Raw genomic sequence first — 27,445 nt, forward strand, 5'->3', positions numbered from 1 at the left:
CAGGGATCAAACCTGGTTTCATTGGGAGCACGGAGTCTTAACCACTGTACCACCAGGGAAGTCCCTCTACCTTCATTTTTAAAAATATCTAGGTTCTAACAGTATCCCTCTTCGTGTCAAAGGACACTTCATGTGTAAAAGTGACCAAGTTACAAAAAGTATGGCTACATCCTTTAAGAGATTTAGTTTTTGTGAAAGAGTTATAGTCTCTTTATATTAATCTAATTTAACTGTCTTTTTTTATTAACAAAAAATAGTAAAGACTATAACTCGGACAATAAACTTCACGAATACAATGTCTCCATCCAACTGCCATTTAAGCACGTAACTCATATAAGCAACTTGCACACATGTATTTGTTACATAACTCCAATTGTCACATTTTTTCTTTTAGGATTGCTGTTTGCTCCTCTAACACGTGCTCCTCCTATAAGAACTTTTCTTCAAATAATTAAAGAGGCTTACTGATTCAGATTTTATATATAAAATGGTTTCTCCATAATTGCTTATCATTTTACACTTCATAGCCAAAAGCCATTGAAAATATCACTTTGTCTTCTTGATAAAAGATATGAGCTTTGTGAGAGGAAAATAGCCTATTTCATATGAGTGCCTTCAGCAATTAGCATTGTATGTCTTTGAAAAAAATATCTCAACTGAAACAGCCACCGCAATAGTTTAAGATTCAGGATATCTATATTACTGAGACACAATTCTAATTTTATCCACCCTCTTTAACAATCTGAAATAGACCTTCTTTAGCCATTTTGGAAAGCATTTTAAATATCGTTTAAATAGATCCTTGGAGACCCCAGCTCTAACAGAAATCAGCAACTGGGTCTGGACTATCTCTCTGTCAGTTGGGCTTTTAGGTGGTGTCCATGCAGGTCTCAGAACGGAACCATATGCACAGGATTTAATAAATATTTTGATGAAATTTTCCAACAGTATATAGCCAGACTATAATCATGACTTCCAAATTCTACACATTCAGTCCCATTCCAAATAATGCTCTTACTAACAGTTGGGCCAAATGGTATACATCTGAGATTTTTTTCTAAGGCTCATGCAGAAATGATTTTACTTTTTAGAGAATGAGATGGTAGTCCATCACTTCAATATCTTCTGAAAATCAGGTTGAGGGAATTTCATTTCCAATATAACAAGAATGACACTTTGAATGTATAATTGTCCATCAAACTACATCAAAAATTTTAGAAGATGTTATCTGACAATATGGTAACAGCAAGACAAGGGAAGTGACAGTGAGTGCCATTTCCAAAGAGTACTTGACAGTGAACAAATGCTTCTGCCAAAAATAAAATGTTTCAGTTGTGAAAAGTAAGGGTCTTAATGTCAATATCAATACAACCATTTAAAAATACATGATTTCCAACTATTTACAAGTGTATGTTTGTATGAGCTTAGAGATAAGTTTCCATACTAAAGTCTTTGAACAATGTTGACTCATGTTCTACCTTGATTCACTCTTGGTACCATCTCCTACCCTATGAAAACACACAATGGGGGTAAAGAAGTTGGCTACTGTATATTCATCCCAGGAAATGTGAGCTAGCTACAAAGCAGGTCAATGTTAACAAACAGGCCAATTACTCTTTGTTCTCTGAATATGACCTCTGTGCCTATCATCTATATAAGTTAAACAGTAAATCAAGTCAAATTTCCTTAAAGCATATGCATCTTGAGAACTATGATTTTATAACAGAGGAAAATGAAAAAGATAAATGTAAGCACGTGATCACAGGCTTTAACTGACAGTGACAAGGACAGTACCTGATGACTCATCTAGCATAAAGGCCATATCTTCATTTCCTGAGAGGATGCTGAATGTTACTCTTCCATTCCTTCCTGCGTCTGGATCTTGAGCAGTTATGTGGTGCACCAAGGAGCCCACCGCGGCATCCTCTTTGACAAGGGCGATGGGGAAAGATGTAAAAGTGGGGCTGTGGTCATTTATATCCAAAATCACTACCTTCGCCATCAGCGATCTCAGTCGCCGGTCTGTCACATTCACAGCCTGATCGGATGCAGTTACTGTCAGGACAACAGTCGGAACTCTCTCTCTGTCAAGGGGGGAAGCGGTGACCAAAGTGCCAAATGAGGGGTGGATGAGAAATGGATTCACTCCAGGGTGGTGGGCTTCAATGAAGTATTGTACTCTACTGTTCAAAAAACTGCCGTCGCCATCTTTGGCATTAAAAACGTGCACCAGAGTCCCGACAGGGGCATTCTCTTCCACGCTGATCACAATGAACTCCTCCCGGAAAGATGGGGAATGGTCATTCTGATCTTCCACAGCAACACTAAGGAAGACTGTGCTATTCACGGGAGGGTTTCTGCTGTGGTCTTTAGTTACCACCCTGAAAAGATAATGGGACGTCATTTCATAATCCAGTTCCTTAAAGAGGAACAAGTCTCCTGTCGAGCTGTCGACTTCAAAGTGACCATCCTTGTCATCTGCAGCGATACTAAAATGTAACTTTCCACTATGATGTTGTTGAAGGTGATCAGGTGACTTTATCAAGCTCATTATTTTTGCAGGCTTCGAGTTTTCTGGTATAACTAAGTGTTTAATATTCTGAGAAATGAGAGCTCTCCCTTTGGATAGTGGTATCACCTGAAATAAGAATAAAAAGGAGTTGTTAATTTGGGGTTTTTAAAAAGACTTCACAGGTGCTGCTATTCTTTTGGAAGCTAATTCCTTCCAGTTGTGCAATATGCATATGTTAATTGGTGAGAAAATGTCTCTTCTTACCTTATACAATTCCAGTATGCCTCTGAAGACTGAAAACTGCATAATAGCTAGGAGATAAGAAAGTATAGGACTTTCCACTCCCGTTTGCTGCAATGGATGCAATGATAGTTTGGTGAGGCTACGCTGTTGTTTACGTGAACTGTAGTCTTATGGTTCTTCAAAGACAGTGTACGAGAGCTAGTTCTCCAAGCTACTCTAAGTCCTAGAAACTCATATTTCCTTAATGACAACATCTGCATACATTTAAGTATCATATGCCTTTGTTTATCTGAAACCAGAGTCTTGAGATATTATGACAGAAGTTTCTCCTAACCCACATATCCTTAATCAATAAAGAATATAATTTGGAAACAGAACTCTTGGGGACATATATTCTTGATTAGTATACATACCTATATTAATATTACTGATTATCACGTGCTTGAACAAAAAAATCTTCCTGTAAACAGTCATTTTGCTTCTGATGGGTTGATGTAATTTTTTCCTACTATGGAGACTTCCTACAGCTTGTTTGCTCATTACGACTAAAGGAAAGTCTTAAAATACAAATCTCAAGTGCCTTTCCTAATTTTAAATATAATTACAAAAACTAAGCAATTTATATTGGCCATTTATTTACACACGTTTCTCCTGCAAATTTACCAGGTCCTTGCAATTAGGAAAAAGTAAAAGAAAAGATACTTTTTGTTCTTTATAAACAAAGCAGGATAAACATACACATAGTGATGGAGGTAAGTATCTTGTCAGTAACTGTACAAAGTTAAACTAAAAAAATATTTAAACCTAATCATTTCTCAAGTGATAATAACATCACTTAATATAATGCACACATACATCTGCAATGCTCTCTAAAAAGAGTATTCATTTATTTAATGTATCTTCACTCTACATTTGTATATAAAATAAAAAAAGCCCTCAGAGCATCTTTCCACACTTTGTGTGATGTGAGCTATTACCTGAATATTAATAACTGCCTGTCCTTGAAGAGGAGGCACCCCCTGGTCTCTGGCAATTACAGTCATCCTGTAAGAAGGTCCATAATCATGGGAAAGTACTCTGGTTGTTCTTATTTCACCACTGTTGGCATCAATCTTGAAGTGATCAGTACTACCCTCTACACACAAACACACACAAAATTAAGAAGTTAATGTTAGTTGACAATGCAGAATACAGAGAATTAATTAATCCAAATATACATGTGATCAGTTGGAAATTTTATTTACCTTAAGCTCTGTGTGAATATGAGCATAAGGATAATACTAAAAATACAGACAAGAAACATAACAGATTAAAAAAATTATTATAGAAATTTTTACATATAAAAAAGTAGACAGTGATATCATGAACTTTCATGTACCTATCATCTAGCTTCAATATTTATCAACTCATGTGCCATATGATCCAGCAATCCCATTCCTGTGTATATATCCTGACAAAACTTTAATTCAAAAAGATACATGCACCCCTGTGTTCATAGCAGCACTATTTACAATAGCCAAGACATGGAAGCAACCTAAATGTCCATTAACATGTAAATGGATAAAGAAGATGTGATACATATATACAATGGAATACTACTCAGCCATAAAAAAGAATGAAATCATGCTATTTGCAGCAACATGGATGGACCTGGAGATTATCATACTAAGTGAAATAAGTCAGACAGAGAAAGACAAATGCCATATGATATCACTTATATGTAGGAATCCAAAATATGACACAAATGAACTTATCTATGAGACAGAAACAGACTCACAGACATAGCAAACAGACTTGTGGTTGCCAAGGGGGAGGAGAGGTGGGGGAAGGTTGTATTGGCTGTTTGGGATTAGCAGATGCAAACTATTATATATAGAATGGATAAACAACAAGGTCCTACTGTGTAACACAGGGAACTATATTCAATATCTTATTTAAAAAAACATTTGGAAAATAATAATAATATTTATCAACTCATGGCTAATCTTTTTTTTTTTTTTTTTGCAGTACACGGGCCTCTCACTGTTGTGGCCTCTCCCGTTGCGGAGCACAGGCTCTGGAAGCGCAGGCTCAGCGGCCATGGCTCATGGGCCCATCCGCTCCATGGCATGTGGGATCTTCCAGGACCGGGGCACGAACCCGTGTCCCCTGCATCGGCAGGCGGACTCTCAACCACTGTGCTACCAGGGAAGCCCAACTCATGGTTAATCTTATTCCCCATTCACATATTTCCCTTCACCATCTTCTTTTGAAGCAAAGTTCAGAAATCATATCATTTCTTCTGTATGTTTTTCAACATGCATCTCTAAAAGATAAGGAAAAATTTAATACGATCACAGTACCATATTATACTTTTAAAAATTAGTAATAATTCCTAAATATTATCAAATATCTAGTTAACTTTTAAATTTCCAGTTGTCTCATAAATATCTTATTTTTTTTAGTCAAATTAGGCTCAACATAAAATCTGTATTTGCATATCTCTTCAATCTATGCATTCCTGCCATTCATCTCTTTATTTTGTTCTTGCAACTCATTTGCTGAAGAACTGGATCATGTATCCTGAAGCTTCCAGTGGTCTAGATTTGCCTGTTGCTTATCTCCAATGTGTAGCTTAATATGTTTTTCTGTCCTCTATGTTCTCCTTAAATTGGGAGGTACATCTAGAGAATTAATCAGATTCAGGGAGAAGACTACTTCATAAATGCTGTTTTGTGTTTTCCTTCAGAAGCACATGTCTGATTGTCTCTTTTTGTGATGTGGGCCCCCTTTGGTGCACAGCCTGGATCCACTAACGATTCAATAAATGTTGCAAAGTATAACATTGAGTCTATGATCTCTTCTTCGTTTATTAGCTGGAATATATTACTAAAGATCAACTTCTTCTTATGTACTTATTGGTAACCCAGTGGGACAGTTCATTATACGAAAAGTCAGAATAAATGTTTGATGGTAAACTTTTATTTAACAGTCTTCAAAATAATGGATTGGTTTACTAACATCCTTCAGTGCTTCAACTATGATAATTAAAGGTTTGTTTAGTTTCTGTTTTAAGAGTCATTAAGCATAAATTTAAACATATTATAAGAGTTTCAATCTATTCCCAATATTATCCCTATTGGTGTTCAAATTGTTCCATCTTTGAACCTTAGGATCCTCTTAAAGGAGGTTCCTGAGTCTTTGATATGATCCTAGTCATCTTTAACAGCCTCCTTGTATCTGGGGTGACAAAATGTTACAGACTCATCTTGAAGATTTCCTGTTCAAGACCTGGAGTCAGTCATTTCTCCAAGGACTCCTAGTTCATTCCATGGAATACAGTATTGGGAGGTTGTATCCTGCTCATTGCTTCTGAGTCAGTCATTGTTTCTAGGCCTTTTTCAGTGGTCACAGAATACACACATGCACACACTAAAATATGTCATGAGTTTGTACTGATACTTCTAATTCAAATTGATCATGGCAGGGGGTTTTTTATTTGGTTTGTTAAATAACAGATTTCTGTTCTTTGACAGAATCTAAATACTTTAAACAACCCAAAGAACTTCAGACGATGTCTAGGCTAGTGGCTCTCTTTCATTCTTTTATTCTACTGTCAGTAAGTCACTATCATGTAACAGACACTTTACCAGTTATAGGGGAAATAACGGCAAATAAAAAAGAACACCTGCTCTTAAGAAAGTCAGAGTATAGAGCAGGAAATTATGTAACATCTACTGATTGTGATTTCTATGCTTTGATCCATTTACATAGGAGAATGAAAACGTTCATGAATGTGATATATATATCTTTGTTCTCATATTGATTTTTATCTTGTTATTTTATCTTATATTTTGTAGTTGCCTCTATTTTGTAATTGGATAAATTTAAAGCAAAGGTGTGAGTAGCATAACAGATATCACCACATTTTTATATTGTGATGCCCCAAGTATCATTTCAGAAGCTAATTTTTAAAAAAATCAACATTTCAAACATTCAGAAATATATGACCATCCATGTAAACATTTCCAGATTGGTAAAGCCACAATATTTCTTCAAATTTTTTAAAGAAATGACAGAATATAAGTATAGCAGAGGACCTGTGTGTACCTCCAAATCTCATTCCCTTCTTCCCTGTAGACAGACTCTGTTCTAAAGTGGGGGTGTATCTTTCTAGTCCATACATTCATGAGTAATATATAGCATGGTTTTGTTCCTTTCCAAATAACAGTATCATAGCAGGATTATTGCTTAATCTATTAACCTGTGTGTGTGTATTCAGCAGACTCATTGTTACTGCACAACCCACTATGTCATCTTCCCAAGCATGAACATGATTTGCCTTTTCATTTCTTTCTACTTTAGGTCTTTCATCTATTTTGTAATTTTCTACATAAAGGTCTTAAGTATCTTTTATTGAAATTTTCCTCCTTATGCTTCTAGTCAGATGATTCTGATTTGGGAGAGGGGGGAAACACATAATTTGATGGTCCTTCTTTAAAGAAAATAGGACAATATTCCCACCCCAGAGGAGCCCGTGCTAGTGAAGAACGTTGAAGCCTAAACTTCATGATCTTCACAGTAAACTGGACCCCACACCCAATGATTTTCTTCGTTACAGTGAATGAAACCTTTGAAATCCTGCTTAGTTCTCAAAATGCTAGTGATTTTTGTATGTTGACATTGTTCCCAGAAATTTTTTATGTTATTGATTCTAGTGACTTGCCTGTAGCATATTTGGCGTTTTCCATGAAGACAATTAAATTATCTGCAGGTAACGGCAATGTTGTCCCTTGCTTCCCTATGTTTGTGTCAAACACGACAAAGCAACAAATTTCTTTTAAAATGGTATAAAAACACAATGCCAACTAAAGTTAATCACTGGAACCAATCTGAGGCCTGTGTATTCTCAAGGAAAAACATAAACATAAGCCTGTCTCAATAAAATTCCCACATACACATATATGTGTGTACGTATGTGGCATTTTTTTATTAATCCTATTTTTTTTTAAATTGGGGTATAGTTGTTTCACAATGATATGTTAGTTTCTACTGTACAGTGAAGTAGAGTTCCCTGCTATATAGCAGGTATTCCATGCTATACAGGAGGTTCTCATTAGTTACCTATTTTATACATATTAGTTAGTGTATATATGTCAATCCCAATCTCCCAATTCATCCCAGCTCCCCTTTCCCCCCTTGGTGTTCATAGGTTTGTTCTCTATGTCTGTGTCTCTATTTCTGCCTTGCAAAGAGGTACATCTGTACCACTTTTCTAGATTCCGCATATATGCGTTGACATACAATATTTGTTTTTCTCTTTCTGACTTACTTCACTCTGCATTTTCTAAATATGATTTACTCTGACCTTAAGAATATTTAATTTTCATAGAGATTCACAGATGCTTGGTGTTCATAATCATATGTCTTTATACTCAATACCAATTTTTGTCCATTAACTAGTATTTTCCTGTCAGTAAAAGTTGATTTGCATTTCAGATTACTGAAAATTATTCATTTAAAGTGGATGGCTGGTTGATTTCTAATTAGGACATAGAAAAAATAATATGATTTTACATTAAAATTTTATTTTATTTTATTTTTTTAACAACTTTATTGGAGTATAATTGCTTCACAGTGGTGTGCTAGTTTCTGCTTTATAACAAAGTGAATCAGTTATATATATACATATGTTCCCATATCTCTACCCTCTTGCATCTCACTCCCTCCCAACCTCCCTATCCCACCCCTCTAGGTGGCCACAAAGCACCGAGCTGATCTCCCTGTGCTATGCTGCTGCTTCCCACTAGCTATCTATTTTACATTTGGTAGTGTATATATGTCCATGCCACTCTCTCACTTTGTCCCAGCTTACCCTCCCCTTGCCCGTATCCTCAAGTCCATTCTCTATTATGTCTGCATCTTTATTCACATCTTACCCCTAGGTTCTCCTGAAAAATTTTTTTGCTTTTTTTTTAGATTCCATAGATATGTGTTAGCATACGGTATTTGTTTTTCTCTTTCTGACTTACTTCACTCTGTATGACAGACTCTAGGTCCATCCACCTCACTACAAACAACTCAGTTTCATTCCTTTTTAAGGCTGAGTAATATTCCATTGTATATATGTGCCATATCTTCTATATCCATTCATCTGTTGATGGACACTTAGGTTGCTTCCATGTTCTGGCTATTGTAAATAGTGCTGAAATGAATATTTTTGTACATGACTTTTTTTGAATTATGGTTTTCTCAGGGTATATGCGCAGCACTGGGATTGCTGGGTCATATGGTAGTTCTATTTTTAGTTTTTAAGGAACCTCCATATTGTTCTCCATAGTGGCGGTATCAATTTACATTCCCACCAACAGTGCAAGACGGTTCCCTTTTCTCCACACCTTTTCCAGCATTTATTGTTTCTAGATTTTTTGATGATTGCCAGTCTGACCGGTGTGAGATGATATCTCATTGTGGTTTTGATTTGTATTTCTCTAATGATTAATGATGTTGAGAATTCTTTCATGTGTTTGTTGGCAATCTGTATATCTTCTTTGGAAAAATGTCTATTTAGGTCTTCTGCCCATTTTTGGATTGGGTTGTTTGTTCTTTTGATATTGAGCTGCATGAGCTGCTTGTAAATTTTGAAGATTAATCCTTTCTCGGTTGCTTCATTTGCAAATATTTTCTCCCTTTCTGAAGGTTGTCTTTTTGTCTTGTTTATGATTTCCTTTGCTGTGCAAAAGCTTTGAAGTTTCATTAGGTCCCATTTGTTTATTTTTGTTTTTATTTCCATTTCTCTAGGAGGTGGGTCAAAAAGGATCTTGCTGTGATTTATGTCATAGAGTGTTCTTCCTATGTTTTCCTCTAAGAGTTTGATGGTGTCTGGCCTTACATTTAGGTCTTTAATGCATTTTGAGTTTATTTTTGTGTATGGTGTTAAGGAGTGTTCAATTTCATTCTTTTACATGTAGCTGTACAGTTTTCCCAGCACCACTTATTGAAGAGGCTGTCTTTTCTCCACTGTATATTCTTGCCTCCTTTATCAAATATAAGGTGACCATATGTGCATAGGTTTATCTCTGGGCTTTCTGTCCTGTTCCATTGATCCATATTTCTGTTTTTGTGCCAGTATCATACTGTCTTGATTACTGTAGCTTTGTAATATAGTCTGAAGTTCAGGAGCCTGATTTCTCCAGCTCCATTTTTCTTTCTCAAGATTGCTTTGGCTATTCAGGGTCTTTTGTGTTTCCATACAAATTGTGAAATTTTTTGTTCTAATTCTGTGAAAAATGCCAGTGGTAGTTTGATAGGCATTGCATTGAATCTGTAGATTGCTTTGGGCAGTATAGTCATTTTCACAATGTTAATTCTTCCAATCAAAGAATATGGTATATCTCTCCATCTATTTGTATCATCTTTAATTTCTTTCATCAGTGTCATACAATTTTCTGCATACAGGTCTCTTGTCTCCTTAAATTACGTTTATTCCTAGGTATTTTATTCTTTTTGCCACGATGGTAAATGGGATTGTTTTCTTAATTTCTCTTTTTAATCTTTCACTGTTATTGTATAGGAGTGCAAGAGATTTCTGTGCATTAATTTTGTATCCTGCTACTTTACCAAATTCATTGATTAGCTCTAGGAGTATTCTAGTAGCATCTTTAGGATTCTCTATGTATAGTGTCATGTCATCTGCAAACAGTGACAGCTTTACTTCTTTTCCAATTTACATTCCTTTTATTTCTTTTTCTCCTCTGATTGCAGTGGCTAAAACTTCCAAAACTATGTTGAATAATAGTGGTGAGAGTGGGAAAACTTGTCTTTTTCTTGATCTTAGTGGAAATGGTTTCAGTTTTTCACCATTGAGGATGATGTTGGCTGTGGGTTTGTCATATGTGGCCTTTATTATGTTGAGGAAAGTTCCCTCTATGCCTACTTTCTGGAGGGTTTTTATCATAAATGGGTGTTGAATTTTGTTGAAAGCTTTCTCTACATCTATTGAGATGATCATATGGTTTTTCTCCTTCAATATGTTAATATGGTATATCACGTCGATTGCGTATATTGAAGAATCCTTGCATTCCTCGGATAAACCCCACTTGATCATAGTGTATGATTCTTTTAATGTGCTGTTGGATTCTGTTTGCTAGTATTTTGTTGAGGATTTTTGCATCTATGTTCATCAGTGATATTGGCCTGCAGTTTTCCTTCTTTGTGACATCTTTGTCTGCTTTTGGTATCAGGGTGATGGTGGCCTAGTAGAATGAGTTTGGAAGTGTTCTTCCCTCGGCTATATTTTGGAAGAGTTTGAGAAGAATAGGTGTTAGCTCTTCTCTAAATGTTTGATAGAATTCACCTGTGAAGCTGTCTGGTCCTGGACTTTTGTTTGTTGGAAGATTTTTAATCACAGTTTCAATTTCACTGCTTGGGATTGGTCTGTTCACATTTTCTATTTCTTCCTGGTTCAGTCTTGGCATGTTGTGCATTTCTAAGAATTTGTCCATTTCTTCCAGGTTGCCCGTTTTATTGGCATAGAGTTGCTTGTAGTAATCTCTCATGATGCTTTGTATTTCTGCAGTGTCAGTTGTTACTTCTCCTTTTTCATTTCTAATTCTATAGATTTGAGTCTTCTCCCTTTTTTCTTGATAAGTCTGGCTAATGGTTTATCAATTTTGTTTATCTTCTCAAAGAACTGGCTTATAGTTTTATTGATCTTTGCTATTGTTTCCTTCATTTCTTTCTCAATTATTTCTGATCTGATCTTTACGATTTCTTTCCTTCTGCTAACTTTGGGGTTTTTTTGTTCTTCTTTCTCTAATTACTTTAGGTGTAAGGTTAGGTTTTTTATTTGAGATATTTCTTGATTCTTAAGGTAGGATTGTATTGCTATAAACTTCCCTTTTAGAACTGTTTTTGCTGCATCCCACAGGTTTTGGGTCGTTGTGTTTTCACTGTCATTTGTTTCTAGGTATTTTTTGATTTCCTCTTTGATTTCTTCAGTGATCTCTTGGTTACTAACTAGTGTGTTGTTTAGCCTCCATGTGTTTGTATTTCTTACAGATTTTTTTCTGTAATTGATATCTAGTCTCATAGCACTGTGGTCAGTAAAGATACTTGAGACAATTTCAACTTTCTTAAATTTACCAAGGCTTGATTTGTGACCCAAGATATGATCTATCTTGGAGAATGTTCCATAAGCACTTGAGAAGAAAGTGTATTCTGTTGTTTTTGGATGGAATGTCCTACAAATATCAATTAAGTCCATCTTGTTTAATGTATCATTTAAAGCTTGTGTGTCCTTATTTATTTTTATTTTGGATGATCTGTCCATTGGTGAAAGTGGGGTGATAAAGTCCCCTACTATGATTGTGTTACTGTGGATTTCCACTTTTATGGCTGTTAGTATTTGCCTTATGTATCGAGGTGCTCCTGTTTTAGGTGCATAAAAATTTACAATTGTTATATCTTCTTCTTGGATTGATCCCTTGATCATTATGTAGTGTCCTTCTTTTTCTCTTGTAATAGTCTTTGTTTTAATGTCTATTTTGTGTGATATGAGAATTTCTACTCCAGTTTTCTTTTGATTTCCATTTGCATGGAATATCTTTTTCCATTCCCTCACTTTCAGTCTGTATGTGTCCCTAGGTCTGAAGTGGGTCTCTTGTAGACAGCATATCTATGGGTCTTGTTTTTGTATCCTTTCAGCCAGTCTATCTCTTTTGGCTGGAGCATTTAATCCATTTACATTTAAGGTAATTATTGATATGTATGTTCCTATGACCATTTTCTTAATTGTTTTGGGTTTGTTATTGTAGGTCTTTTCCTTCTCTTGTGTTTCCTGCCTAGAGAAGTTCCTTTAGCATTTGTTGTAAAGCTGGTTTGGTGGTGCTGAACTCTTTTAGATTTTGCTTGTCTGTAAAGCTTTTAATTTCTCCATCAAATCTGAATGAGATCCTTGCTGGGTAGAGTAATCTTGGTTGTAGGTTTTTCTACTTCATCACTTTAAATATATCTTGCCACTCCCTTCTGGCCTGCAGAGTTTATGCTGAAAGATCAGCTGCTAACTGTATGGGGATCACCTTATGTGTTATTTGTTGTTTTTCCCTTGCTGGTTTTAATATTTGTTCTTTGTATTTAATTTTTGACAGTTTGATTAATATGTGTCTTGGTGTGTTTCTCCTTGGATTTATCCTGTATGGGACTCTCTGTGCTTCCTGGACTTGATTAACGATTTCCTTTCCCATATTAGGGAAGTTTTCAACTATAGTCTTTTCAAATATTTTCTCAGTCCCTTTCTTTTTCTCTTCTTCTTTTGGGACCCGTATAATTTGAATGTTGGTGTGTTTAATGTTGTCCCAGAGGTCTCTGAGACTGTCCTCAATTCTTTTCATTCTTTTATCTTTATTCTTCTCTGCACTACTTATTTCCACTATTTTATCTTCCAGGTCACTTATCCGTTCTTCTGCCTCAGTTATTCTGCTATTGATCCCTTCTAGAGAATTTTAAATTTCATTTATTGTGTTGTTCATCTCTCTTTGCTTGGTCTTTAGTTCTTCTAGGTCCTTGTTAATGTTTCTTGTATTTTCTCCATTCTATTTCCAAGATTTTGGATCATCTTTACTATCAATATTCTGAATTATTTTTCATATAGACTGCCTATTTCCTCTTCATTTGTTAAGTCTGGTGGGTCTAATCCTTGTTCCTTCATCTGCTGTGTGTTTCTCTGTCTTCTCATTTTGCTTAACTTACTGTTTTTGGGGTCTCCTTTTCGCAGGCTGCAGGTTCACAGTTTCAGTTGTTTTTGGTGTCTGTCCCCAGTGGCTAGGGTTGGTTCAGTGGGTTATGTAGGCTTCCTGGTGGAGGGGACTAGTGCCCGTGTTCTGGTGGGTGAGCATGGATCTTGTCTTTCTGGTGGGCAGGTCCACGTCTCGTGGTGTGTTTTGGGGTGTCTGTGACCTATTATGATTTTAGGCAGCCTCTGTGGTAATGGATGGGGTTGTGTTCCTGTCTTGCTAGTTGTTTGGCATAGGGTGTCCTGTACTCTAGCTTGCTGGTCATTGATTGGAGCTGGGTCTTGACATTGAGATGGAGATTTATGGGACATTTTCGCCGTTTGATATTACTTGGAGCTGGGAGGTCTCTTGTGGACCAGTCTCCTGAATTGGCTCTCCCACTTCAGTGGCACAGCCCTGACACCTGGCTGGAGCACCAAGAGCCTGTCCTCCACAGGGCTCAGAATAACACGGAGAACAAAAAGAAAGAAAGAAGAAGATAAAATAAAAGAATATAAATTAAAGTAAAATAAAATGAAATAACATTATTAAAATAAAAAAATAATTTTGAAGAAAAAAACTTTTTAATTAAAAAAAAAAAGTACAGACAGAACCCTAGGGCAAATGGTAAAAACAAAGCTATACAGACAAAATCACACTCAGAAGCATACACATGCATACTCACAAAAAGAGAAAAAGGGAAGAAAATATATATATATATAGTTGCTCCCAAAGTCCACATCCTGAACTTCGGATGATTCCTTGTCTACTCAGGTATTCCACAGATGCAGGGTACATCAAGTTGATTGTGAAGATTTAATCCGCTGCTCCTGAGGCTGCTGGGAGAGATTTCCCTTTCTCTTCTTTGTTCGCACAGCTCCCGGGGTTCAGCTGTGGATTTGGACCCTCCTCTGCGCGTAGGTCGCCTGAGGGCGTCTGTTCTTCGCTCAGACAGGACAGGGTTAAAGTAGCTGCTGATTTGAGGGCTCTGGCTCACTCAGGACGGGGGTGAGGGAGGGGTGTGGATGCGGGGCGGGCCTGCGGCAGCAGAGGCCAGTGTGACGTTTCACCAGCTTGAGGCACACCGTGTGTTCTCCCGGGGAAGTTTTCCCTGGATCATGGGACCCTGCATTGGCGGGCTGCACCGGCTCCCAGCAGGGGAGGTGTGGATAGTGACCTGTGCTTGCACACGCTTCTTGGTGGCGGCAGCAGCAGCTTTAGCGTCTCATGTCCATCTCTGGGTGCGGCGCTTATAGCCGCGGCTCGCGCCCGTCTCTGGAGCTCCTTTAAGCGGCGCTCTTAATCCCCTCTCCTCACGCACCAGGAAACACAGAGGTAAGAAAGTCTCTTGCCTCTTCGGCAGCTCCAGACTTTTTCCCGGACTCCCTCCCGGCTAGCTGTGGCGCACCATCCTCCTTCAGGCTGTGTTCACGCAGCCAACCCCAGTCCTCTCCCTGGGATCTGACCGAAGCCCCCATTAAACTTTAATTTTTTTTTAAAGGTGATTCTAGAAAATAACAAATGTATTTTGTTTGCAATATGGTGCTATTTTCGGTGTTAACTATTTTCCCAGAAGGAGGCAGATGGTTGGTAGACAAAAGAGGAAATTCTAAAAGCTCTTAATCCTTTATATATAGTAACTTTTACCTGAAGATACTGAATATATAACTTCTGCATTGTTTCCTTCATCAAGATCCTTTGCAAACACAGTTGTAACCAACATATTTACTGGTTGACCTTCCAGAACCTGTCATTAAGACAAATGACTTACAAATTAGTCAGTGAAATTTAAAAAAGAAATATCAATGAATCTTTAAGTTACAGAACACATTACTACTAAGCATTATTTTTTTAAACTACTTTTAAATCCACACAAAATGCAAATGTCTACCGTATAAAAGTTATATGGGTGTAAAACCATGAAAAAAATCCACATTACACATTTAAATGTTTTGCTCAATTTGAACAAATTATCTGCAGCATTTAATCTAATTTTGAGAAAAAAAAGAAATAAAATTGACTAAAAAAGTCTTAGATTTTTGATGCTTTTTAAGAATTCTGGCATTTTCTTATTCATCCCTTTCTTTTAAAAGATCCAAAATACGCTAAACATAAGCCATTATTTCAGGAAACATACCTTATTAATTAACAGAAACTTTCCTGAAATTCTGAAATGTACATGTGGAATTGAGCTCCAAGTTTAGGATCTTACTGCCTAATTAAGCCATGATACATAAAATTATATATTAATAAAAATCATAAGGATAGTATCATAATGTTCTGCATTGGTAGAATTTTCTTTAAATATGATTTTGGAAGATAAAGTTAAAGTTATTAACTTCCTCAATACCTATTTCGAGGTTTTCAATATGCATACCTGATCTCAATTTGAACGCCCAATTGTTTCAGAGCAATAGCTTCCCAACGTTTTATTCATATAACCCTTTCATTTAAAAAAAAGTATGAGTTCCTCCAAGATACATTTATTATGTACATGAACTAATATGCTAACTTATTATGTACATTATAAAACATACAAAAACATGGAAATAAAAAAGATAAGATCATGTAAATATAATGAGAAGTTTCCGCATGTGCCTGCAAAGATCAAATGCTACAATCTCTGGCTGCACGTCCCTCCACTTTAGAGCTACAGATTGTTCTCCTATCTTCAACTAACCATCTTAGAGATGTGTTTCAATTGCCCACAAGGAGCTGTAGACAAAGAAAGGCATGCAAATTACTGAAAAAAAACAAGCCATGTCTGAGCAATACTGATAATGAAGTACCATGACGTTTGCATACAACAGACAGAACTACATTATCATAAAACCACTGAATGTGTGATCCCAATTAGCACATATAAGCATTTTCTTTTCTTGTTTTAATTGTGTCTTTTTTTTTTTTTTTTTGACATGTGGACAATTCTAACTCTAGAAATGTATGCATTTCCACACAAGACTGACTGGATAAATTCATGCTTTTTACCACAAGATGGTGCTCAAAACAAGTAACTAAGAATACTACAAACGTTGCAGGGCTACTTGGCTCCACATACCTTGATGTGTAATTCCTTCCCAGGGAGGCACTGTGGGAAATACGGCCTGTTATCGTTGATGTCAGTAACTGAGACATACACCAGCGCGGTGGCGTTTCGAGGATGGGAGCCGTGGTCGGTCACTAAGACAGTCACCTGATGGTGCACCCGTTGCTCATGATCCAAGGCCACCCAGCTGATAAGTTCGCCTGAGGAGCACAGAGCAGGATGAAAGAGGCTGACGCTTGTACTAGAATTGTGGCTTTATGAACCACCAATTAAATCTCAGATCAATTCCCAGAAAGGAAAATCAGATATAAAGCTCTAAAAGCACAGCTTCCAAGACCACATGCTTTAGTAATCTAGCTCTGCTGTTGAAAGAATTTTCTGAAGTTTCTTCTGCCATCTTCAATTTGTCATTCTTTGTATTTCAAATTATCTACCATCAACCATTCGAACTAAAGAATGAATTCATAACAACAAATGATAAAATACTCTGTGGTAATTTAATAATAATTTAGAAGATTTAAAGTTACAGCATGTCTCCCTTCATACTGAATATACAGAAAGCACCTCAGCTCTGACATCACAAGGTCTGGTTTGGGCACCAGTTTCTTCACCTCAGGCACAGAAGGACCTCTCTGACCCTACCTCCTAGGGCTATCAAACATTAACGCAATCATAAATTTAAAAGGACTCTGTAAGCTGTAAATTATTACGAACGTGGGAGTTGTTATCATTACTTAAGATAATGGCAAGGTACCTTCATGAAAATCAAATACATTCCTAGGTGATGGTTTGTCTTTTATGTATAGAGTTATTTATTTTTATCTCACAAAATGTATGTATAGTGAGGACAGTGACTTCCCAAATAACTCTTCATGCTTTACAAGCTATATTTTATATATTCTTGCTCAAAACTGTTTTCTAGGCGACTAGCCTCGTGTTTCATCCACAGACTCCGGCATAAAATTGTAACTGCCTCTACCTACCGCCAAGGGCCATCTCTGGTAGCCCATCTCCCGCTGCAGAGTTTCAACAGACGTTAATATCCTCACTATTTATGAAAATGTCTATTTGTGATAAAGTAATCGAGAAGCAACTACTACCTAACATTGCCATTACCAAGATCTTTTTGCCCTCTTCCTCCAAATGAAATGTGTAGAACAATTGACAGTGTGTAGAACAAAACAAAAAGTGAAATCAGGAACAACAACAAAAAATTCATATTTGGATAAGTTGCTGAATTGGTGAAGGTATAATGCAGTGTTTACCATATCCAATTACTATATCAACTATATTTATAAAGTGTTTACTATAAGTGTGATTCTAACAAAAATGACAAAGACCACAGCTTCATCTTTAAAGTTCCAAAATGCAATTCTTCTAGGAAAACCCTAAATCCTGAATGGCAAACAGATTTTTATTTGCTGCAACAACTCTGACTGACATGTAGCAGCTATTCGAAAAGACTAGGAGGCTCAGCCGGGGCTGGGCGTGGGGGTTCCACATAGGGTTCCGTGGGAGTGAGGTTTCGGGTCACTACCTGAGGCTGCTCAGAGCCCCGGATGTGGAGGGCGTGCCTGCGTGCTGCGCATGCATGCCACGCACTGGAGGATGTCGTCAACCCCTGCGCTGCCCCACTGTCCCCAGCCCCAGTGAACAGGAACAGCTTACGAGTATGTAGCCTTCCAAGCCCCTTCATAACACTTTAACTCTTCACCACCACCCCCCCCCCACACACACACACACACATCCCCAGAGCGGGACACGGAGCGTGGCAGCAATTGTCTCCTTTTTTCAAGGTAAGGAAACTGAGTCCCAAGGTGAAGCTTCTTGCTTCCTGCCGTACAGCAATTCTAGGAATGGACACCTGGTCTGAATCTGGACTAACTGTGGGAAAGAGAAGATCATGGGGGGAACCGAATGTATATTTCAACTTCTTTCGAAAAAAATAAATTACCGAGTGCAGTAGAAAACCTAGAGAACTATCTAACACGTGGAAGTAAAGAGCAAGCCGGACCATCCTGTGCAGCCGGTGCAGTTTGTGCCTTGCTGCGGGGCCCAGCTCAGGACTGAATGGGAGCCGAGATCCAGCTTGCAATCTCGGCAGGCCTTGTGCCCTGGTGTAAAGCTCCATCTGCTGGAGGAAGGGGCACCTTTTCCTAATCCACACAATAGGTACTTTGAAGGTAATCAGAATTGAATTCAAATTCTGTCCCACCATAGAGCAAGGGGCACCACGTACAAAGGCCACAACATGAATGGTGCCTCCTGGAATTGTACAAAGTGGTGACCTTCTCACTTCTTTCTAGCTCCGTGACCTTGGGCATGTTACTTGAACTACTCGAGTTTCAGTTTCTCCAACTACATGGTTGCAGTATAAACATAGTTCATTTGTAGGTATTTGCAGGAATTAAAGACTTTGTAAATGTACACAATATAATAACATTTGTATATTTAACCTAACTAAGACATGAAAAAAACCTCAGAGTAAATATTTGCCCTTTCCCTATGTTTCCCTCATCAAAATGAGAATGGAGAAATATATCAAAAGAGTGACTTTGAAATCTTAACTTAAAATCTTAAAAAGTGGATTATTCTCTAGTTTTTCACTGATGACATTTATACTTTATAAAATATTATTTGAAAAATTTTAAAGACATCTACAAATGAAAAAGAGTGGTTGGGCGGGGGGGTGGAATTAGACTTTACACAAGAATTTATCTAGTCCATTTCTGAGTGTACCTCTTATTCAAAATAAGAACCATATACGGACAGTATGTGAGTGTGAGGCAAGAGAAATATGAATCATTTAGGGAAAATTCTGTTCAATTTTGACTTCACTTTAAAAATCACAATACTATAATCAAGTAAGATATTTACTAAAAACTGTAATTTTAACTATATGTTTGCTAAAAGATTTGAGTTTTGTCAATTCCAATTTTAAAGGAATAAGTTCAAGCTACAAAATGCTACCTGTATTGGGATTCATCTTGAAGAATTTTCCATCAGACAAAAGGAAATATGACAGCTGTCCATTCTTCCCCGAGTCTCTGTCAATTGCTGTAATTTTGCCTATTACCCCTTGGGGAACAGGACTCTCCTTGACTTTCAGAAACAAGACATCATGCAAGAAGGTGGGGGAATTGTCATTCTCATCCAGGACATGAACAATTACTGAAGTGCTCACATTTTGTGACATTCTGTCCTCCGGGATCCAGGCAAACACTCTAAAATTATATGTTTGTGTGGATTCATAGTCGAGCTGTCGCCGCAAATAAATCCAACCCGTGTAAGGATGGATGCCAAACGCAGCCGAGTCTGGGCCGGACTCCAGCGAGTACAGGAGCTGCGGGGGTGTGTGCTGTGGGCCAAGCTGGCAGGCCTGGATTTTCAGGACCGGGGTCATCAGTGAGAGGGACTCACTAACTTCCGCTTGATAGACCAAATGCTCAAAAGTTAAAGACGGGCTTTGCTCTTGTTTTTCAATAATGACCGTCAGCACTAACAGGGATGCCTGAGGAGGAACGCCGAGATCCTGGGCCATGAGGGTCAGAGTGCATTCCTGGGACCAAGCGCCTGCCAGGCTCTCGTTGAGGTACACCACACCAAGCCCCGAGTCAACGGAAAAGATGCTCGGGCTCTGACTGGCAATGGCATAGCGGATGACCCCGTTGGGCCCGCTGTCTTTGTCTGTTGCACGGGCGTGGTACAAGGCTGTGCCAGTCATTGTGCTCTGGGATATCGTAACCCCATCAGAGGCTTTGTGAAACACTGGGCGGTTGTCATTGACATCGATGACAGTTATGTTGACCTCTGTGCTGCTGCAGGTGGGGGAGCTGCCAAGCTGTGCCTGGATGGTGAGCACAACCACGGGCTGTGTTTCGTGATCCAGAGGCTTCTGGGTTCGAATGGTGCCCAGCCATGGGTGAATAAAGAACTTTCCGTCCAGATCACCAGAGGAGATCCTATAAAGAATTGGCTCTGAGGAATCTGAAAAGGAAAAAAAAAAAAAAAAGAACAAAATGAAAAGAGAAAGCAATCACTTTATGCCAAAAGAATGTACCTACTGGAAACAGAACTGAAAGCATTAATGTATATCATATCCACAGAGAATACAATGCAATGTCTCACATCTTCCTCGGCTCTCCAAAGCCTGTTGATAAGTGGACACATGGTTTCAGATGTATTAGTGGACAAAAGTAATGTCCAATGGACAATGCGCAAGCCACGGGTTTCACCATCTTCCTTACCTCTTCTTGTATTAAGTAAAAGGGAAAGGTATTCAGAAAATAACGTGGATGCCTGTTTTACAGTCTGTTTTATATATTTGAGGAAGCAAAGTCAAGTTTACACTGGTGTTTCTCTATGATATCTATCAATAAAAGGCAAATACCCTCCCTAAAATTTAAGGAAAGGAGAGAAGATGGGTTAGGGTTACGGAGCATGACAAGATCTTTGGACAAGTAATTCACTTCTAAGAATTTTTCTTGCAGAGAAATTTGTACAAGTCATATAAGGATATTTGCTTGAGTATTATTTGGACTAGCAAAAATGATTGTAAATCATTCAAATTGATAGCAAAAGGGAAATGTTTAAATAAATACTATGCAACTTTTAATTTTAATGAGATGGAATGATGTCCAGTTACTTGGAAAACTGTCCACAATATACAAAGTGAGGAAAAATGGTCATTGTAGAACAACAAAGATAGTTGGATGTATTTTCATTAAAAAATTTTTGGAAGTGTGTGTGTGTGTGTGTGTGTGCACGCACGCTTTGAAGAATGGGTTAAAAGTACCTGTTACTTTTGTGATAAGAAAAACAAAGTAGGATAAAAATAATGTTGAAAGAGCAAGCCATAGATTGTATGGTCTCAATTCTTGCATGGAGAAAAGGAAAGATTTATTCAAGACTGTACAACCTAAGAAAATATAGAAAATGTTCCAGTAATGGATTTCAATGCAGCATAAGAGGTACTTACTCAAGGACTCTTTTGCTTTCACTGTCCCCACAGGACTGTCTTCAGGCACATCTTCATAAACTGAGAAAGTATACTTAGGCCTTTCAAATTCAGTGGGTGCCAGAGTTGTCTGAAGAATGTGTATGGTGACTTCAGCATTAGTGACAGATGTGAGCCCACCACCATCTCGAGCACAGACCATCAGCAAAAGTGTGGTGGATTCCAAATGACTAAGAGTTGATGTTAAGTAAATAATCCCTGGGTAGGGGAAGGAGAAAATTAAAAACCAGATAACATGCAATAAATACTGATGAGCCATAGTAACACCTGATCTGTTAATGCTACTCTGATGGTTAATTTTATGTGTCCACTTGACTGGACCATGGCGTGCCCAAATATTCAGTGAAACATTATGCTGCATGTTTCTGTGAGGGTGTTTTTGGGTGAGATTAACCCAAATGGATAGACTGAGTCAAGCATATTGGCCTCCCTGCTGTGGGTGGGCCTCATCCAATCAGTTGAAGGCCTGACTAGAACAAAAGGGCTGGTCCTCCTCCAAGTAAGAGAGTCCTCCTGCTGGACTCTGTTAGACTTGGGACATTGGTTTTTTCCCTTCCTTTGGAATTGAACTGAAACATCCTGGCTCCTCCTGAGTCTTGAGACTGCCAGCCTTCAACCTCGAGCTACACCATTGGTTCTCTGGATCCTGAGTTTACCAACTCACCTGCAGATCTTGGGGCCTGTTAATCTCCATAATCACAGGACTAATTCCTTACAATAAATCTCTTTATATTTATCTTTATATGTCTTTATATTCATATATCTCCTGTTGGTTGCATTTCTCTGGAGAACCTTGATACATCTACTTTCCAATCAAAGAACTTGAGCATATTTGCAAAATGATGGTCCAAATTCTGTCAAGTAAGCAATATTTCCAGAGCTTAAATATTAGACATCTTGGAAGTATATCAATTCACCAGAAAAACAAAAACTGTTGCCTTTGTTAGGCCTTCCTACCATATCAGCAGCCAGGATGATGGACTAGCAGAGTATACCCCGTAATCCAATGTAGTCTAAGCTAATGCAGGGTTGTTGGGTGATCACAATCTACCCAGGCACCAGGACCCTAAATCTACAGATGAAATTTAAGTTTTATCTTCTGGGGTATTTGCCATTTGTCCTGAACAAGAACATGGAGTGCAGCACTTTTTTTCAAGGAACTCCATTTTTTTTGTTATTGATGAGAGGGTATAATATCAATGGCTGTGGGTAGGAAAACTTCAAAAATGTTAAAACCATGGGGATAAGTTAGGCTTATACACAGAGTGTTTGTGAGAGGAGAAGGTCTTAATGGATAAGTTGGGGAGAGATCCAGTAATGCTGAGAAAACCAATCATTTAATATGGCTAACACCACCCATTGGTGTGTTAGTGTGAAAACATGAAAATAGATAACCAACTTAGAAATGAAAATGTTAGTTGTAGTTAACAAAAAAGAAAAACAGACAAACTTTTAAATGAATTTACAAACAAATAAATGTGGCTGAACTGTATGGAATCTAACACAACACAATTGGCCGTAAGTATTAGTTAAATGAAGGACTACTGCAGTTTTGCCGGTTTATGAGAAGCTTGCAAAAACATCAGAATTATCAGTTTTCTAGGCATAAAAAAGGTGACACCCATTTGATTTCTTTTTTTAAATCAAATCTTCCCTCTTATAACTCCAATTCCTTGTTCCTATTTCCATTAGAAATTTAGTGAATCTGTCTTATTTCTCCTTGGCAAACACATCATCAATAACCAAAGCCAAATATCTCATCAGACCTGCTCCAGGCACAGCATCCCCATTTTCTTATCTGACATGATTTTATGTCATTTCTCTTGCAGTTCCTTTCTCCTGAACATTCTCCAAGTTGATCCAGGAACACATGGTTCCAGATAACAATCTGACTATAACAAAGAAGAGTATAAACATTCTTTACTGGAATACTTATAAAGTACTAATGTAACCAAGTATTAACACACCCACTTTTAGCAGCCGTGTTAAAATCGGGGTTCACACTGATTTGCTGGTCCACCAAAGCACTCAATACTCATCACACTAATTTCTAAGTCAGGTCTTTCCCTTCCGTTATTGATTAGCTTCAGAATTCTTCTTATTAAAGTCTTGGCTTGATTAAAAAATAAAACTCAAATGATGCAAAAGTGTCTGTCTACAGAAGAAACTGAAAAGTCTCTCTACCCCAATAACCCCCCACTCCCTGGGCACAGAGTCTTCTAGAGTTAACTCAATTTTAATTATTGAGACTTTTTTAAGAGTTTTATTTTCCACTCTTGATGATTATGACAATGAAAAGATTAATGCCTGCCTCAACTAGACCATAAGCTGGTCTTCCTGCCTTCAGACTGACTCCTTCTAAACCATTCTTCATACTTGTATTAGGATAGTCTTCCTAAAATCCAAATCTCGGCCTATCAGTGCTTCCCCCAGTTTTCAGGGGAAGTTCAAATGCTTTATCGTAATAACCAAGCCACACAATTAGCGCTTTTGCATCTCTGTGGCCGCATCTCACCATTCTCTCTGTACAGGACATTTTGCTCTTGGCATAGTCAACTCCTTCTAATTTCCAGAATAGATCTTGCTCTTCCCTTTGGATTGCTGCATCCCCTTCCTGGAATAACTTCATCTTCTCTGACAATGATTTCTACTCATGTTTTAAAGCACAGCTCAACTTTCACGTGGCGCAGATGACCTTCTCTTACCTTCCACTCTCTTTCAGAGACCACTCTTCCAGGATCCCACAGTGGCCTGAGTACATGTGCCTATCATACATTTACTACATTGTACTTTAATGGTTTTTGTCTTTCTTATCATTCATTCACTTATTCATTAGTTTACTCCATGGTTTATAAATAAAATCAAAAAACAACATTTTGAGAATATATAAACAACAATTTAGTATACATAATAACTGAAGAGTTCTGTAACTAAGATGAAAAAATACAGGTAAGCCAAAAGTTAGGGTAGCAGTGGATAAGGGCAGATAACTCAGATAAGAAAGAATAAAGTATGAATAAATATGATAATGCTCAAACTCATTAAAAATAACAAATGCAAAATAATAATAATTACCTCTTGTTTTCACCTCTAATGTTTGCTAAAACTTTTAAGTGATATTATGCAGGGTTAATAAAGGGTGTGGTATGGATGTACACTGTCCAAAAGGCACTTTTGGCAATATTTATCTAACAGTAAATTGTTCATGTTCAAAACCTAGAAATCTACCCTCAGATCACCTTTGAGAAGGCACAGTGAGGGTGGTGCTTACCACCCAAGGGGGACCGCAAGACCAGTGTGGCTGATGGTGGTACTTCTGAGGGGAATGATTCTCATATACAGGAAAATGAGAAGTTGATAATTAGATACATCAGTGACATTTCTGAATAAAGAGAGACAAAGATAAAATCTTATAGCAACAACAAGAGAAGAAAAACTGAGAACATATAAAGGAACAATTCTTTGACAACAGACTTCTCAATGGCAACAACAGGTCAGAAGTTAACGAAGTAATATTGTGAAAGTTACAGAAGAAAACAACTGCCTACCTAGAATTTTCTACTCAGATAAGCTATTTTTTTTAATGTATTTATTTATTTTGGGCCGCACGGGGTCTTTGTTGCTGGACACGGGCTTTCTCTAGTTGCAGTGAGCGGAGGTTACTCTTAATTACGGTGTGTAAGCTTCTCATTGTGGTGTCTTCTTTTGTTGCAGAGCACGGGCTCTAGCTGCGCGAGCTCTGTAGTTGTGGCGCACGGGCTTAGTTGCTCCGCGGCATGTGGGATCTTCCCGGACTAGGGCTCGAAACTGTGTCACCTGCACTGGTGGCTCTTAACCACTGAGCCACCAGGGAAGCCCCAGGTAAACTATTTTACAGGAAGAACGTTGGATCAGTCAGGGGTCTCCAGAGAAGCAAAAATGAATAGTTGAAATAGATAGATAGAGAGAGAGATAGAGATGGGGGGAGAGAAGATAGACAGGGAAAGAGGGGGAGAGAGATAAGGAAAGAGAGAGGGAGAGACAGGGAAAGAGAGAAGAGAGAGAGAGATTTATTTTGAGGAATTGGCTCATGTGGGGGTCGGTCAGTCTGGAATTTGTAGGGCTGGCTGGAAGGCTAGAAATTTCTACAGGAGTCAATGTTACAGTCTTGAGTTGGAAAGCAGTCTAGAGGTAGAATTACTTCTTCCTGGGAGGACATCAGTCTTTTCTCTTAAGACCTTCAACTGATCAGAGAAGACCCACACACATTATGGAAGATTATTTGCTTTGCCCAAATACTACTGAGTTACATGTTAATCATATCTAAAAAACGCCTTTACAGCAATATCTAGACTGGTGTTTGACCAAAAATTAGGTACCATAGCCTAGCCAAGTTGACATATAAAATTAACTATCACAAGCATAAAATAAGACCAAGACAGTTAGATAATTTACTTCTCACAAACTATCACTGAAAGAATTACTAAAGGGAACAACTGTTTTCTGATACTAAATACAATGACCAACCCTCCCCTTGAAAGCAAGTGCTGCAAAAAAATAAAAACATAACCTCTTAAATACATTTTAAAAATTGACAGTAAAGAAGTTAAAAAATTAAGTGATGTCAGGAACCCAGAGCATATGCAGCATACTGAATTTGGCTTTGGCCTTCAGTGTATTTACCAAACCCTAGTGTCCTTGAACTTTTCTTTTAATGATTTTGTGGAACTCTGGGGGCAGAAGACAAGACCAGGGCCCTTGGGGATGGGAGCAGGTTGGAGAGGGAGAGTCTTGCAGGACTTCCACCAATAAAATTAGATCCACAAAACTTTCAGTGTAAGAGGGAGCTAGAAATAAACCCCTGCCTCCCCAGTGAAATTTTATGACTTGAAACCTGGTGCAGAACAGAGGGGTAAAAATCTCCTTTGAGAATTCTTAAACATAAGCCAAACTTCACACTAGTTTGTAGCCTATATTCACAGTATAGGATGATGTGAAATTTCTTTTTACCTATTTTGATTTATTTTGTATGGCCACCTGTTCTTCTCCTGCCCCTACGTGAAAATTCAGGAATCTCCTACCACCTCCACAATCACTAGCAACCAATTAAAGTTCTTTCTGTGACCTTAAGTCACAAAACAGTCTCAATTTAATAACTAGAATATAAATGTCTTTAGAAGAATCAAAGTGTAAACTTGAGTTAAAGTTCAGGTGGGGAAAAGAATCTGAAAAAGAATGAATATATGTATGTATGACTGAATCACTATGCTGTACACCTGAAACTAACACATGATTGTAAAGCAACTCTACTCCAATAAAATTAAAAATAAATAAATAAATAGGTATAATTTAAGGCAAAAAAAAAAAAAATAAAGGTCAGGTGGAGCACATGCTGTAAGTCAGAAGTCGCTGGCTGCTTCTCCCTCTCTTCCTCATATTGCTAATATGAGTTGCTGAACCATCTCGGTGCACCTGGGGGGAAAGGAGGGGATGGGAGAAGATTGGGAACATTCTCACTGGACAGGCACCATCGCAGTGATGTAGCGTCAGTGCTCTTCCGCCTGGGCAGTTGTTTAGAAACCACCTTCTATCACTAGTGTTTTTGTGGCTTTTTTGGAGAAACCTTCCATCTTCTAATCTGAGGCTACCTTAACAGACGTAACCATATCCCTCTTCAGACTGTTCACTTACTGCTTCCTTGCCTCCTGAAAAGCTAACAACGCTCAGACCTCTCCCTCTGGCCTTAGTGGGCAGGACCTAAAACAGCTCCACACCAGCTGTCTCCACCCCAGAGGACCACGGGCCCCACAAACTCCAGGAACGGCTTACCTTCACCCTAGAAACCCCTCCTTTCTTCCACCGTCCATCATTCCTGCTCTAGATTTTTCAGGTGAGAG

The 27,445-nt window shown here is 38.0% G+C and overlaps 1 protein-coding gene across 1 annotated transcript in view; it reads right to left on the minus strand.

Annotated features, from left to right (window-relative positions):
* DCHS2 (dachsous cadherin-related 2) overlaps positions 1-27,445 on the minus strand; it is a 287,111-nt gene that overhangs the window by 95,769 nt on the left and 163,897 nt on the right. The window contains exons 4-9 of the mRNA XM_027117241.1: positions 21,531-21,767; positions 19,523-20,539; positions 16,565-16,752; positions 15,154-15,253; positions 3,733-3,890; positions 1,795-2,638 (exon numbers count right to left, since the gene is read on the minus strand). Of these exons, the coding sequence (XP_026973042.1) occupies positions 1,795-2,638; positions 3,733-3,890; positions 15,154-15,253; positions 16,565-16,752; positions 19,523-20,539; positions 21,531-21,767 (2,544 nt within the window). The remainder of the gene's footprint in view (positions 1-1,794; positions 2,639-3,732; positions 3,891-15,153; positions 15,254-16,564; positions 16,753-19,522; positions 20,540-21,530; positions 21,768-27,445) is intronic.

Source organism: Aethalodelphis obliquidens, unplaced genomic scaffold, assembly GCF_003676395.1.
Source record: "Aethalodelphis obliquidens isolate GAN/ISIS:26980383/991018 unplaced genomic scaffold, ASM367639v1 scaffold17, whole genome shotgun sequence".
In the NCBI taxonomy this organism is placed as follows: Eukaryota; Metazoa; Chordata; class Mammalia; order Artiodactyla; family Delphinidae; genus Aethalodelphis; species Aethalodelphis obliquidens.